Raw genomic sequence first — 16798 nt, 5'->3', positions numbered from 1 at the left:
CTATTTGTATACTTTGAATCGTTTATTCACTAAAAATTTCTGTTTAGCGTTAGAAATTCTGTTCATTTTAATGTTAAATTTTTTTAAAATTATTTTTTAAATATATTTAAATAAAAATTTATCATGCATTTAACTCATTTACTATATTTTAACTTGCCACAATCGTTTCCAATTTCCTCTCCAGCAATGGAAATAATTATAACTACAGCACCGAATGAATCAAAATTCTGTAAAGTGCAGATCTTAGAAACTTAATAATTGTTAACAACATAAAAATAACGATATAAATAATCCGTGGAACGTCTTAATTAAATGAATGTCATAATTTAAATCTTAAATATTTAAATTAAAAATAGCGAAAAGTGTTAATTATCAATTCCATTCTTTCTGTTTCTAATATTTAATTCCATACTAAAAATACTTATTACACTAATACAATTTCAAATGTAAATCATCTGTAATCAGTGAAGCTGTCCAATTTTATAGTCTACAATATGAAGTTGTAATTCTTTCCAGTCGGTTTGTCTGTACACCTCTAGGCTAGTGGAGCCTAGAGGCGCGTGTTGTAACAACTGAACTTTCTCCAATTTTCTCTAATTTTTGTCAAGTTTCCCACGGTTATTTAAAGCAGAAGAGACTGTAAATAAACTCGTTACATCATTATTTTGTTACGTCTTTTTAAAGGATAATAAAACTTAATAATCTCGCAGGCAGAAGTAAATTATAAACATGTACTGTTTTCGCTTTATAATACAAAAGCGTGGCCTTTATACCCGAATTTTTTAAATTTATTATTTAATTTTTGCTTTCGTCTCGTTATAATTTATATTTTAATACAATAATAAAACATTTATAATAAATTTTACTGTATAAAAGTTATTGTACAAGGTATAAATTAATAAAAATTATTTGTATTTGTACTGGTGTGAGTGCTTATTCTAATAGTCAGTTAAATAGGTTATTGAATTCTGTAATTTTATTTTATCTTCTGTAAAGATGGGGTTTATTATTATTATTATTACTTTTTAATTAAACAGTACAACAAAATCTATTTCTGATTTAATTGGGTATAATTATACGTCATAAGCTAATTGTACAAAACATATTATTTTCTTAGAGAATAATAATAAATTAAGACATCAATCTCTCTTATAGATAATCACTTAAATAAAAAAAAAAACACATTTTTCTCAGTTCTAGGCCATTTTAAATATATTTTTCTAAAAAATAAATAATAAACAATAAAATAAAATTAAACGAGAAACTTCGGATAATGGCGAAGGATACAGAAGTACTGTACAGTTTTAATAACTGTACTTTAAGTTTCCTTTACTATTATACGAAGTTTTTCAACTGATATTCACCCTCGAAAAATGTGTTAAGTGTTTTTAGCACTCGTATCTCCTTCCATGTTTCTTCTTTTGTATTGTGGACCACTATTGTACGTTGTTTTCGGTGAGAATTACGTATAATCGAAACGTCCTTGTGCATGAATACCTTAAACTTGATAATTGTGCATTATAAAGTAAAGTACAATGTAAATTTGAAAGACGTGAGAAGTGTGAAATGTGTCAAAATAATTTTAGTGAAGAATTTAAAAGTTATTTACATTATTGTAGAGGTAAAGTGGGCACTTTTTTTGCGAATTTTATGAGTAGAAGATCCATTATTCTTCTAGTTCCTTTCGGAATTACAAGTGAAAAAATAAATCCTGCTTGAGCCTGTTACTGAAATTTATTATTTGAATAATTAAAAATTGTATTCCTAAATGTAGGAAATTGTAGTTTTGTAGGTTAAGCTGATTATTCTTGAATTAATTTATGAAATTCCTATTAAATATGTAAACATTTTAAGCATTGTAAACGTATTAATATCAAGTTAATGAGATATTTTGTGGCTTTTTTTTTTCTTCGGGATTTTTTAATGAATTTATGAAGCTTCCAATTTTTAAATTATAAAAATCTATCAAATAATTGGAAATTTCAGCCATATAAAAGTATAGTTACTTTAATTATACTTTTCGTAATTTAGAGTAAAAACCATATTAAGTACAATATTATGTACAATTTCACCTTTATTTACAAGTTTCTCGTCAACACGCAATTTCTGCTTAAGTTTTTTATTAAATGTATAATTTTTATAAATATTTGTGCCGCTTCCAGAGAGAAGATCAAGTACAATTTAATTAACGGTTGGTTAGTAATGAAAATCTATTACAATTTCCATAATATAGATTGTTAACTTCTGTTTAAAGGATTTAAATACGGACATATGAGTGTCTGTTTGTGAAGCCGTATTATATATGTATATAATACAGCTTAACACACGGCTTAATTAATATTTTCGTATTGAATTATTATTATTATTATATATAATAATGTTAAATGAAAATATACATTTGCAAGACACAAAAATAATTAGGAGTTTTCTTAACACATAAGAAAACAATTAAACATTAACGGAGTCATTGTTTTTTTTCAAAGGTCTTTTCCTTGTTTAATTATATAAAATTGCTTTCAAAAGTGTAAGAAAAAACATCCTAAGAAGATTCCAAATTTCAGTGTTTTGTCTTTAAATTATGTTTATTATAAGAGATAAATCACACTTTATACAATTAAAGGCTACACTTTTGTATTAAATCTTTTCTTTCTTCTGTTAATACACAGTTTATCCATTTATAATTATACAAAATTGAAATTATTTCCCTTATTTTTGGATTTTATTCTAAGAGAGGACTTATTATTATTGAAAATTGAATACACAGAATTATTGAAAATGTAATACACAGAAGTTGCCAGTAGCATATTATTCAGGATCAAATTATGTATATTCTCAGCTTAACGTACGCTAAGAGAAGTATTAAAGGCACAAGTAAATATGTTCTTGATAGCTGCTGTCTTGAATTACTCTTAATTAAGTTAAGTACAGTCAATTTATTGCTAATCATCTGAGAAGAATTGTTAACTAGTAATGTTTTTATAACTTAGGCTGTGTTTATGATTATGAAATGAAAGACAAAATTGATTCCAGAATGCTCAAATACATATTAATTAGTTAAAAATTAATTTAATTAGCAGTTAACTGTGAATGCGGCCTAAAATAAACAAAGTCTAACACGTGGCCTTCATTTTCCTAATTGCAGGAAGTAGTTAAGTATATGAAGATTTTAATAATTAATTTGGTAAAGTGGCCCCCTGTACTGTACATTATTGACTTCAGGCATTTTTCTTCAGGGAAATATCTTCTTATAAAAGATTGTTTTGGGCCCATCACAGGAGGTTCTTCTTTGCTCATAGGATAACGCGCCACTTTGGTGAGGTTAATGTTCTTTAAGATCTGTGGTAAAAGCTTGTGTTATATGAATACAGGGAAGAATATATGATATTCACTTAATCACGATTAAATAATAAATTTTACATCCCTAATCGATAATTTAGTTAATTTAAAGTTATAGAGTTTAAATACGATCACTTAAAATAAGGGGATAAGAAGTTTAATGCGCCTTATAATCGTTTATTAGTGATATATATAAGCAGAAAATGAAAACAATAGGGTATAAATCATCACTCCCTTTTTAAAAACGGATTATCTATTGACATAAACAAAGCTATTGTAGATGATTTCACGATTTAGAGAACACATCCTAAATAAACAAATAAAAGGCTAATCGCTACTACACTTAATAATCTGGGCATTAAACAGTTTGTTTCCATCATTTCAACTGCGGAAGAAGAGAAAAAAGATCTTTGTTCGTTCATTGAATGATGCATTGTTCGCTTTTTTTAATGATAAACATCACTTTTTGACGTCTAGATTGCTGTAATTCGTGGGAACTGCGAATCTTCCCGCCTTTCGCGACGTGTTCGCCTCCATTTCCATCAGATATTCAACCGCCATCAGTCAAATCACATGACCATACGTGTAAGGAAGGAGGTCAAGAAGCAAACTCTAAGCCTTCGCCATTATGGCCGACCGATCGACTGCGAGATAGCGCGAGCTGCCAACACCTCGTTAAGTAGTATCGCTAGACTATCGTTCCACGCCCGCCATTTTTCTCTCAACCTTCCGGCAGTGACGCAACAATTAAGGAATATCAAACCATCATTCTGGATCCGCTACAGGTTTTTTCCCCTCTCGTTAATTTTAGAAATCGTCCTTTCGGCGTTGCCTTTCGTCACGTCCTGTATTTGACCACGTGCTTAGAGATATTAAGTTATTACAATCGTTTCCAAGGGGTGTAAAGTACTCTTTTATTCTCTCTCTGCTCGGATCCAAATCTACAACTCCCTCTAGCGCTTCGCAACGTAACTACGAGTGTATTCTACTGTGTTTCGTTTCTACACCCGAAGAATAATTTAAAAATATAAATAAATAAAGCAAAGTCTCCGGCATGAACGTGGGCAATTGTTTCTAAACACATCATCGTTGTTTTGAGATAAAACTTTTTGTTGTTTCTCAGCCGAATAAAGGAGCGCGTGTTGTTTCGACCGGGTGGAAAATGACCCCTACGTGGATTGTTGTCAATCTGGCAATTCGAAAGTCAGGTTTCAACAGGGTCACAACCATTGTGCACTGTAATTGACTTCTTTGTTAACAGGAAAAACGGTACCGGGATAAGACACTGAACCTCGAATTCTCTGTTGAAATTATCTCATGAAACAAAAACATTTAGGAAACTGGCTTTCGTGACGGTCGTTTTCAATTAAGAGAACAAAACAGAATATAATTCACGCGTCAACTTTTCAAAACACCGCTTCAAAAATAAAAATTAAAATAATTAAAATAAATTTAAGAGCGTTTGAGACAGACAATTACAAAGAAAAGTATACAAGGAAAAAAAAAAGCGAATTACACCGAGTAAGGCAATTTATTTTCATTTTATTAAAATTAATTAAGTTACATCAAACTCTAGATGGATGCCAGATAACTTTCGTTCTTTGTTATTTAAAAAGATGTAAATTATCAAAATGCGCGATTAATAAATTATAAAATTTCAATTTTAATAGAGTTTTGAAAGCGAAATGGGTCGGCGAAATCTCCCAAAAACCTGTTGCTACAATAAAACAAAAATTGTAGAATTTCGTTCAATTAGCGACCGAATAACAAGAATGCTATCGAGTTTTCAATCTACAATGTTGTTTTACATACCGAAAAGCTTTGATATATTTTTCTACCAGATAATTTTTACGATATAAAAAAAAAAATAAAACAAAATAAATTCTCTCTGCGGCTACGTAGATAATTAAACCCCCTCTTTATTAATTCACGCTGGCGGAATTTTTAAAATTGCGAACCTCCCCTTCTTACGTTCATTTGTTTCTATTTTTTTTTCTCCCCCTGTTAATTTTTTGTTGATAACAATAAAAATTTAGCCCGTTTTAGTAAAGAAAGTTTTCGAAAAATCGTGAAATTCTCTGGTGAAATTGTTTCTTTATTTTATATTAATGGTTGATATACAATCGGATGAGTTTATCCTTTAAATACGGAGTGGAAAAGAAGATTGTGCAGATGTATATAACCGTTATTGTCATCTGTTGTCATCGGGCTCAACTGACACCTGAATGGCCTCTACATTAATCACGTGTCACCGTGATGGATTTCGGTGGCGCCCTCTGCACTGTAGCCCCCGGGGTCTTCGTGATGTTATCTAGTGACTCTGAGCTGCAGATGACAGAAAGGCAAAGCGAATACGATTTTATTTTTGAATCGACGGAAACCTAGTTTCTCCTAGTTTTTTTTTTTCTATTCGGGGTTACTTATTTCGAAAAAAAAATAAATAAAAAATAGTAATGTATGGCTAAAGTGAATCACGAAACAGAAATATTTAACTGACATTTATAACTTACGTATTTCGAAATTATATAGGCTATATATATATATATTATTGTTGTTGTTTGTACCTGAATATCCCTTGTTTTTGTACAGTAACTAAATACACTTTACACATCAACTGTATGAAAGTTACAGTGCTTATTTCTTTCTACAAAAGAAAAGAAAAGAAAAAAAATGCCTCTGGAAATGGGTGCGCATTATACGCCAGCAAATACTGAGTTTAATCCGAATCGAAGGAAGAATTTCATTAAAAAAAAAGAAACCTATAAACGAGCCTACCCTATCGAACAACTGTTCTATAATTTAAAAAAAAATTGTTGTTTTAACAATGTTCTAGTACGCAGCGTCCCTCGAGCTGTAGGCTATCAGCCTTTTTTTTTGTGTGTGTGCCTTTTTTCCTGAAGGAGAAAAAAAAGGAAAGAAAAGAAACTAATTACCGAGAAATGGATCCTCGACGATAATCGTTTAATTTATCATTGATATCATCACGGTGCAATACATCTCGTGTTGTTTCTAACAGTAGGGCCTCTGATCCATAGACAAATACATCAAATGAAATTACGGTAATCTTCTGTCTCTTCCTGTATCGAATTTCACAGTCAAAGCTTTAAATCAAGACGTCGACTTTAAGATAGACTTTTGCATGTCCGGAGTCTAATTTGTCAGCATGGCAGTGATTTATGAACTGAGAACATTGGGTGGAGTTGCTGCGTTGACACGTTTTACGGAATTGGCAGGAAAACCTTTAGGAAAGAATAAAAATTACAAAATAATACTTTAAAACATAAAATAATCGATTATAAACATTAAAATTTTCCAGTTTTATTTTTTAACAGAATTGGGATTAATGAATCGTTTCAGGATAAATTTGTAATTAGGTAAATTGTAAAGTGTTTATTAAAGTATATAGTAAAAAAAAAAACCTGTGTAAACCGGAATTACACGGTACCGAATATTATTTCCCGGTTTAGCAGGTTCCGTTTACTGTATATATTAATTTATACTTAAAATCAAAGTCAAAGACTGAGTTAAATTATTGACAGGTGCCAACTATTTTGTCATCTATAAACGATTAAATATTATAAAATATTTGCTGAGTTGGCATTAAAGGTGAATGAAATATTGAAATATTGAAAAACAAAATTAACTTACATTAAAATTAAATTTAAAAATTCTATAAGGACACCACTTTTATTTAAGTCTACGTTTTCACACTAAAAACAAGGGATTAAAAATTATAAAATAATTATTTTTTAGTTTGTTTTCATGATAAGTTTGTCTCTATACTCTTTATTAAAGGTCTGTCTGAAANCTTTTCTTTCTTTCCTTTTTTTTTCTTTGTTGCTTTTTAACTTTTATTATTTCATGTAAACTGTAAAGTATTGACCTTTTAGCAGAGTGGGAACTAAAGAGGCACAAACCTGTCAATTGGACCCACGTGTGGTCGGGTATCACTTGTAGGGTGTTGACTTGTAAACAGAGGGAAAACAAAGGAAGTGCCGACTTTGTCAATTAGACCCACCTGTGATCATATGACAGACCATTTGCCATATGGTAAACAACTAAATGTAAACAAGTGGAGGACATTTATGTAAGCTTCACTCTCGTCAGATGATGGCGAACCCGAGTGTAAGGTGTTCAGGCAAGGAGTTGTGATTGGTCGGAAGTCCCCATCCAAAAAACACTTAAATTGCAGGGCAAACGAGAGAGGGAGAGAGAAGGGCAAGAGACTGGTACATGGTAGTCTCAGGCACTTGGACACCCACTGAGCATAGAGAGTGTGTTCTCCCCTGGTAAACATCTCAGAGATGGGTTAGTGCAGAGACTGGATGGACCGTGCAGTTGAGCCAACTCCACAAGCTGACTGAGGCCTCTCCAAAGTTTAATAGTTCCCAGAAACCAATCTAGTACGTGAGTCATCACGCATTGTTATCCTGTACATATATTATGTTCTCAAACTTGTACTTTCTGTATATAGAATCTATAAATAAACTATAAATATTATCAATTGAGTGTGGAGGTGTGCTTGCCATCGAACCTGGATCACTATAGCAAATCGTGATACACACGGAAACCAACTCAATGAGACGGAGTTTGGGGAAGAACATCACTAAGATCTTCACTTAAACCATTTGGAAATCATAAATCCTATTATGCAATTAAAGTATTACGTTACTAATTTATGTTACTATATAAATTAATAAAAATTATTTGTATTTGTACTGGTGTGAGTGCTTATTCTAATAGTCAGTTAAATAGGTTATTGAATTCTGTAATTTTATTTTATCTTCTGTAAAGATGGGGTTTATTATTATTATTATTACTTTTTAATTAAACAGTACAACAAAATCTATTTCTGATTTAATTGGGTATAATTATACGTCATAAGCTAATTGTACAAAACATATTATTTTCTTAGAGAATAATAATAAATTAAGACATCAATCTCTCTTATAGATAATCACTTAAATAATTAAGTCATTCGATCAGTTCTGCCTGACTTAAAATCAACAATGCTTAATTACTTGAAGATGGAAACTAATTTATTTTTAATTTTCTCAACGTCCTCTACTCTAATTCCCTGTACACTTTGTACTGTAACTCAACCGGCATTAAAATCTTAAACATTACTTTTCATTAGTAGATCTTTGAAAAGTTAGAAGGGCATTTAACTTATTGTCCCTCAATACAATTCAATAAAGGCATTTAGTATTGTTAGAGAAGCATCTGCCATCTTTATTCAGTCAGGTGCGATGGAATTTTACTTCGTGGGAAAACGTGCTACTAACAACCCATAACTGGACATCAGTACAAGCATGATAAATTGTCCTTTTCTGGAAACACTGAAGTCCGTTCCCAAATGGACCTCCCCATCTGAAAACAAGAGGGCCATCACAAGTGTTGTAAAACGATTTAAACCCATCAATTGCGCCGGGTCGTAAAACCGAGGTGCCCACTGTGCCTAATTGCTGCCGCGAGGTTGCCCCTCCTCTCTGACAACTATTTTTCAACCCCTGGTCATCAAATGAAGAGATGTAACCTAATTTAGAACATCTTGCAGATCTGGAAGTCTTTACTCCAGAATCGTATTTCTGTGGGAAACTCCACGAATTGGCTTGTTTTCGATGATTCTTCCTCCACTACAATTTATCTACGCCACACCATAAAGCCATACAAGTTAAACACCCCCCTTCCAGTTGAATATGTCTTACTTTTTAATTTTTTAAAAATTAAAAAGTAACACATTCAACTGCAGGCCTACATGAGTAGGTCTATACAGTAAAGGCATGCTTATTTTAAATTCTTTTTAAAAATTTAAAGATTATCTGTATAATAATTAAATAATTTAACTGTTCTAAATTAATTTAATCATTTTTCTACAATGTAGTATAATAGGGCCTATATTTATAAGGCCTTATGATTTAACAGGCCTTTCAAATCTAGGCCATATTTTTATTTAACAGGAGTTTTATATAGTATTTAGTTCGATGACCTATTAGTATTTTTTGTGAAATAAAAAAAAAAGAAAGAAGTTATAGGCAGTGACCCATAGACTTTTTTCTAACCTAGCATTCCTTCTTGTCTCTCCTTGAAATTAAATGCTGTTACATGACAGCTTGTTTACATTATTCTAGATAGCTTTTTAATGAGATTGTCAATAGCTGTAATTACGTGTCAAATAACTATAATTAGATAATAATAGCTTATATTACATTGAAAGAACTGGTCTTCGGTTTACAATTTATATCTATCTCAAAGCCTAAGCCTTTGTGGCTTAGAGGAGATTAGTTCTGCATCTTGTTTCTATAGGTTAGTGTAAAGGATACACTGTAAACACGTTACTCGATGGTTAATTTTATGCATACATTGCAATTTGAAGAGATGTATCAATCGTTAGACAATACAAAACTGTTTAAACACTAAATATTTAATGTAATTTTAAAAAATTAAAAAAAATCGCATTTAACTCATTTACTATATTTTAACTTGCCACAATCGTTTCCAATTTCCTCTCCAGCAATGGAAATAATTATAACTACAGCACCGAATGAATCAAAATTCTGTAAAGTGCAGATCTTAGAAACTTAATAATTGTTAACAACATAAAAATAACGATATAAATAATCCGTGGAACGTCTTAATTAAATGAATGTCATAATTTAAATCTTAAATATTTAAATTAAAAATAGCGAAAAGTGTTAATTATCAATTCCATTCTTTCTGTTTCTAATATTTAATTCCATACTAAAAATACTTATTACACTAATACAATTTCAAATGTAAATCATCTGTAATCAGTGAAGCTGTCCAATTTTATAGTCTACAATATGAAGTTGTAATTCTTTCCAGTCGGTTTGTCTGTACACCTCTAGGCTAGTGGAGCCTAGAGGCGCGTGTTGTAACAACTGAACTTTCTCCAATTTTCTCTAATTTTTGTCAAGTTTCCCACGGTTATTTAAAGCAGAAGAGACTGTAAATAAACTCGTTACATCATTATTTTGTTACGTCTTTTTAAAGGATAATAAAACTTAATAATCTCGCAGGCAGAAGTAAATTATAAACATGTACTGTTTTCGCTTTATAATACAAAAGCGTGGCCTTTATNGTATCAATCGTTAGACAATACAAAACTGTTTAAACACTAAATATTTAATGTAATTTTAAAAAATTAAAAAAAATCAAGATGATAATTAGATTTTTAATAGAATTATTTCTCGTGTTGCCGGTGTGTATTTGCGGTAGCTGGACATAAAAAGTTGTTTTCGATTAGGTTTACGATACAGCAGTTGGACCCCTTACTGAGACTCCATAATTGTCCGACGAGGGACTTACAAAGTATTTTAAACGGTTGGAGGGGTCACAGTATCCACTCTCACACAACGATACCCTAAAACAAGTCATTAGCTCTCTTATTGTTATCTCCTGTCCTTTTATATCCTTCCCCCTACCAAGTAGTATTATCCAATGAACGATTTGAAATGATATTATAGTCACACCCTCTCCACCAGCTTACCAATCGGGGAAAGGAAAATACTTTAGTGACCAATAAAACGTTAAGAAGGAGAAAGGAATGTTTCAGAACACGTGGTATCTCACATCTAGTACTACTTGCAAAGGTCTGGGTTACAGTGACACTTCCTCTTTTGATGACATGTCGAAAGTCAAATCGTTTACTGTGGAGGCGTTGTTGTCACCGGATACGGGAGTTAAGTCCAAACCTAGCTTCAGCGTGGATCAAATGATATCCAGTTCCAGTCAGTTAGAAGTGGAAAGGGTAGAAGTTCCAAATGTTAATCAGTGGATCTTGCCACTCCTTAACAATCGACAATTTCAATATTCGGAAAACAGTAAGTCAGATCTTTAACTTTTTATCTTATTTTGTTTGTTTTTAGCTCGTTCTTAACAAATTATAAAAGAAAAAAATCTATAATTTTACAACTGTTAAACCTATACTTCTACGGCCTAAACAGGGAAAGAATCGCTTCCTATACTGCTAGACAGTTTCGTCGCGTGGATAAAACGATTTAAAAATATAAATAACGTTTATACGTCCGTTTAAGTGAATTTCTAATTAGGAAAACTTAATAAGAATTCTGTATTATTTTTGTATTTTTAACACGTATAATCTATGTTAGCTTCTAGGGGAATGATATTAAATATAACTAAAATCATTTCCTACATGTGCTGCCATCTATTGATTCTAATGGATATATTCGTATTTCCTTCCTTAGGAAAATTAGGAAAAATTAGAGAAATGTATAATCTAAAAGTAAGAAATTTTAATGCATGAAAATAGGAAGTGATTTACTTCATTGGCTAATTAGTATTTAACTTAGCTAATATTTAATTGTTTTTTAGTCATTTGTAAGCTTAATAATTATTAAAATTTATAGTAGTTATAATCGGTTTTTTTTCTATCAAAACGTGGAAGAATAATTTATATTTATATATAATATACATTAAATTATTGACTGCTATATCGAAAAAAAACTGTAAAAAAATGAAAAATTACAGTAAATTATTTATAAATATAAATAGATCTACAATTTAAGAGTAAATTGAATTTATATATTTATAGAAGTTGGAGAATATTCGAAACTTCCAGCAGTAAAGTGCCCATTAAGAAAACACAAAAGCAATAGGAAACCTCGCACTCCATTTACTACTCAACAATTACTGTCATTGGAAAGAAAATTTCGCACTAAACATTATTTATCGATAGCCGAAAGAGCGGAATTTTCCAGTTCGTTAAATTTAACAGAAACTCAAGTAAAGATTTGGTTTCAAAATAGAAGAGCCAAAGAGAAAAGACTTAAAGAAACTGAACTAGAACGATTAGAAATGGCTGCAAGATCGCTCCATTTGAGAGACGTATCCTTTCATTTGGGACTATCGCCTTATGTTCTACAACCCACTTGGTGTCCTACAACCTACATCGATTCCTATCATTCCGACGATACTAGAACTGTGGTGACTTGATTAGTTTTAAATTATCTTAGTTTATAATATTGTTAAAATGATTATTAATTGTAATATATATATATACATGTAATAAAGTTCAGATTCCTAACAGTGTATGTATGCTGTATCGTCGACCTTCGTCTTATTTTATAAATACTTAATAATAATAATAATAATCGATATGTCAAATAATAAATTATGAAAATGTCAAAATCATTTTTAAAGATCATTAAAATGTATCTTATATTGTTTTCTGTTTATATATTTAGTGCTAAATTTTTTAAAAATAATATCTTTGTAATTTTTGCATACAAAATATTCAAAAAAACAATAAATGCTTTAACGCAAAAATCAGTTTTACAGGCAACCTTCCTTTNGATCGCTCCATTTGAGAGACGTATCCTTTCATTTGGGACTATCGCCTTATGTTCTACAACCCACTTGGTGTCCTACAACCTACATCGATTCCTATCATTCCGACGATACTAGAACTGTGGTGACTTGATTAGTTTTAAATTATCTTAGTTTATAATATTGTTAAAATGATTATTAATTGTAATATATATATATACATGTAATAAAGTTCAGATTCCTAACAGTGTATGTATGCTGTATCGTCGACCTTCGTCTTATTTTATAAATACTTAATAATAATAATAATAATCGATATGTCAAATAATAAATTATGAAAATGTCAAAATCATTTTTAAAGATCATTAAAATGTATCTTATATTGTTTTCTGTTTATATATTTAGTGCTAAATTTTTTAAAAATAATATCTTTACTATAACTCGTCGCAATTTTTATAAACTTGCTTCGTCTTTTACCGAAAAAGTCGAGTTTTTTTAGTGATTAAAATAAAACCAAATTTTATTTTATTTAAAATTTTATATAAATTAAAAATTAATATCAGAATTTATTTAATTGCTGTTAAAATATTTTATTAAATAACTAAATAAGAAGCTCGAGATTCGATGTATACTTGAAGCATCAGCACCGAGATCTAAACCATAAATTCCAGTTGCTACATAGTAAAAAAATTAAGTTTTATTTTAATTTGTTTTATTCTAAATGTTTTTTTTTTTTTTTTTTTGGTTTATTGGTAGAACAGATTCGAGTAATTTTCATTCTAAAAAAAGAAAAAATAAGTAGACTAATGTAATCGTGTTTTACGTGCAGAGAATTAAAGCAGTTGTTAATGATAAGAAATCAATAAATGAAGATTAGATAGGAGGCCTAATAGTCTATTAACTTGTTGATTAAGACGAGATAATTATCAAACGTTGATGCCTTCTCTTAAATATTTAAAACTAGCAAGATTTCTACTTTTATTAATGACTTTATTTTGTTTTATATACATTTTACAACTGATTTAATTCCTTGTATGCTTGGTCAACACGTCGATTGCGGTTAATATGGCCTATAAGTTTTCTTTTTTTTTTACCATGAAATCTTTTAACTGTCGCTATGGGTTTCTAGCTCTGTACTGTATGGGGTAACGTGTGGTCATCTTTGTTACACTGTTACAAAGATAAACACAACTTTGATATGAGAAAATACACTGTTTTCTCATATCGAAGTTGTGTTGTTATTTTAGAAATTACTCTATTGTGTCCTAAACAATTTCAGTTGTAGGCAAAATGAATGGCCGAAGAAAAGCGAATCATTCGGCTGTTATGGTGAATGATAAATGCTGCGATGGTTTGGATCATGTCTAAGCGTCTTTATCAAAAAAAAAAAGATAACATGGAACTTCAAATGCCATGAAATAAGCATAATTTTTATTTTAAAAATAATAATATTATTATTAAAAATTGATGGAAGATCATCGACACTTCTGACTCATGAATGTCATTTACATCCCACTGTAAGTTAACCGATCAAAGTTTCTCTTAATAATAAATATAAATTTTATTTTTAAAAAATATTAAAATATGCTTAAATTTTATATATTTATAATCACACTACTGTTTAAAAATTTCATTGTGGGCTATAAATTTTTCTTTATTTCGTACAGTTAAGTTTATAAACACGTTTAGATTATTTTATAAAAACCTAAAATTCATTCTATATTAAGCATAAATATCAGTTTTATTGTATACGATATGTCTAAAATTGAATATCGATAATTTATTGAAATAATAAAATTTTATAAATATATTTACTAATAGTCAACGTAGATCTATTTGCAATTTTTATAAGATTAGAAGACTAACTAAGCTCATTAAATATTAGAAACATATTTAAAATAATAAAAAAATTCTTTTGTATGAATTTGTGTAGTAAAATTTATAAAAAAATATATCAATTTGATTGAAATAAATTATATCTATGCTATATAACGAGTGGCTAAACCGTGTCACCATAGGAGCGTATACTGTGTATCAGAAATACACGAGAGCCGCATCCTATATTGGAAGGGTATTTTATATGTAAATAGCCTGTATATTGTATATATATAGGCTATATATAGAGGGAGAGAGAGACAAACTGTTTGTCTCTCTCTCCCTCTATAGCATCATAGTTCTATCCCTACCCTTAAGTAACAAGGGATAGGAGTTCGATATACGGCTACAATTATATTCAATAACATTGTATAACCGAACAAACTTGTTAATTTTTCTTAATTAAATCTGTATTATACAATATCTTTGTTTTGCGGTTTTGTGTAGAAGAGTATTGTTAATATGGAGACGTTATCATTTGTATTTATACTGTACAATACCTTCTATACTTTAAATTTATATTGAATGAATAGTAAAAGTGTAAAGTTAGATATATAAACTAAACTTTTGAAGAATATATTCAGTAAATTAAAATTTCTTCTTCGTCTTACTATAATGTGATGTAGACGAGGGGAAAGAGTACTGTACAGTTTAAATCTGCCTTTCGTTAGATAATACTTTATATAATAAAAAGGTATTTAAGATTGCAAAATTATACTGATATTACTGATATTTATTACGAGTCCGTTATTTCTTTTTTTTTAAATTTGAAAATTTAACTTTACAATAAGCTAATTAGTAAATAATTTTTAATAATAAGTATCAATGAATTCATCGGATTTAGGTAAATAATTAAAAGAGAAAATAATGAAATTTTATTGAGTTACCGATCGTCGAAACAAGCTTAGCCATCAGCTGCAGCTGACAGGTAATCTTGTTTCCCTGTTAGAAATGAATCCATCAAGACAATGTGTTCATACCAGTAATTAAACAGAGAGGTTGCTCTATCATTAATTACCTCCCACTTTTGTCGCTAGAGGGCGAACGAGGACAGGAAGTAGGTCGCGCGTGCTTCACCTCTCGCCTTCCTTTCCTTCCCACGTCACTAATAATATTAAACTAAGGAAAGGTACTGTACCTGTCCTCATCATAATGCACTATTACAGAACTGAACTGAATGCACTTTAAATTAATTTGCACTCAGAAGAATTAATAGCATAAAAAAAAAGAAAGGAAAGGAAGAGAAAAATTAATTAATAAACTTTTAAGATTCCATTAATAATGTGTAACAGAATTACTATTTTAAAGTTGAGGAGAGACGAGTGATGTTAGTATTTAGAGTTAGATTTTTCCATTAATCAAAGAATTGAGCTGTGATGAGAAATAAGTCAGGACAAGTGAGAGCGAAAGAGGAGACATTCTGTTTGTTGACACAATTTCTTAGAATTAGTCTCTTATCTGGTGAGAATATAGAAGAAGAAGATATATTACAGTGATGATATTCCTACGACGAAGATGAGCAGAGACGTAATAAGATTCCCTCCAGATCATTCTGAAAGATGATGTTAATCTCTAGGATCATCTACGTAGTTTAGGATGATGGTGTGAAGTCGTATTATCAATTTTAAATACATTTTTAATAATTATAAATAAACTAAGAATAGAAATTATATATTTAATTAGAAAAATATTATTTTAATTATCCTCTTAGTTTTAATTATTTAAATTTTTTTCCTCTTTTTAAGTGAAGTTTTGCGTTTCTTAATCGTGTTACTTAATTAGAATTCATGTTATACAGTAGTAAAATAAGGATAGTAAAATTATATATAAATACACAAGATATTTTATTTATGAATTGTACTGTTTATGAATATAGATTAAATTTAATCTGAGAAACGGTGAGAGCGAGTGAGTAGCTTATTAGTTATTCTCAACATAAATAAATAAATAATAGATGTCTACACTTGAGACTATGATTTAAATATATTTGGGGAATAACTACTTTATTTTCAAAACTTTTGTAATGGTTACACTGTTGAATAAATCTATATTAAGCTTTTCTCTTGTCAAGTTTTTGTACACAGTAAAACCTCTCCAAAACAGAAAAATACTTCGAAACGAAGCGATTTTCTGTGTTAAAAAAAACCTCTTCAAAACGGAAACCTGCCAAATAGGAAAAAAATATTCCGATTTACACAGGTTTCACTGTATAAACAAGCCTTTAAACAGGCCTTCGAAAGCTTTTAAGGGTGGAGGTAGAGCGGGCCTTTTTTTAAGA

General features: G+C 29.9%; 1 protein-coding gene across 1 annotated transcript; it reads left to right on the top strand.

Moving 5' to 3' along the window:
- The first annotated feature begins 10978 nt into the window (after nt 1–10978).
- LOC111626960 (homeobox protein MSX-1-like) lies at nt 10979–13005 on the top strand. Its single transcript, XM_023370501.1, has 3 exons — nt 10979–11180; nt 11912–12251; nt 12739–13005. The coding sequence occupies exons 1-3, from the start codon at nt 10985–10987 to the stop codon at nt 12797–12799; spliced, it is 597 nt and encodes a 198-aa protein (XP_023226269.1). The 5' UTR covers nt 10979–10984; the 3' UTR covers nt 12800–13005.
- The last annotated feature ends 3793 nt before the right edge of the window (nt 13006–16798 follow it).

The sequence above is a fragment of the Centruroides sculpturatus genome, unplaced genomic scaffold, assembly GCF_000671375.1.
Source record: "Centruroides sculpturatus isolate CEXI.00-Female unplaced genomic scaffold, Cexi_2.0 scaffold531, whole genome shotgun sequence".
NCBI lineage: Eukaryota > Metazoa > Arthropoda > Arachnida > Scorpiones > Buthidae > Centruroides > Centruroides sculpturatus.
Note: the sequence above shows the minus strand (reverse complement) of the source record. Positions and strands in the feature narration are given on the sequence as shown.

Coding starts and splice junctions, on each gene's coding strand:
- LOC111626960 (XM_023370501.1), top strand. CDS start 10,985: ATGTCGAAAGTCAAATCGTTTACTGTGGAGGCGTTGTTGTCACCGGAT. Junction 11,181..11,911: donor ATTTCAATATTCGGAAAACA/GTAAGTCAGATC, acceptor ATATATTTATAG/AAGTTGGAGAATATTCGAAA. Junction 12,252..12,738: donor TATGTTCTACAACCCACTTG/GTGTCCTACAAC, acceptor ACAACCCACTTG/GTGTCCTACAACCTACATCG.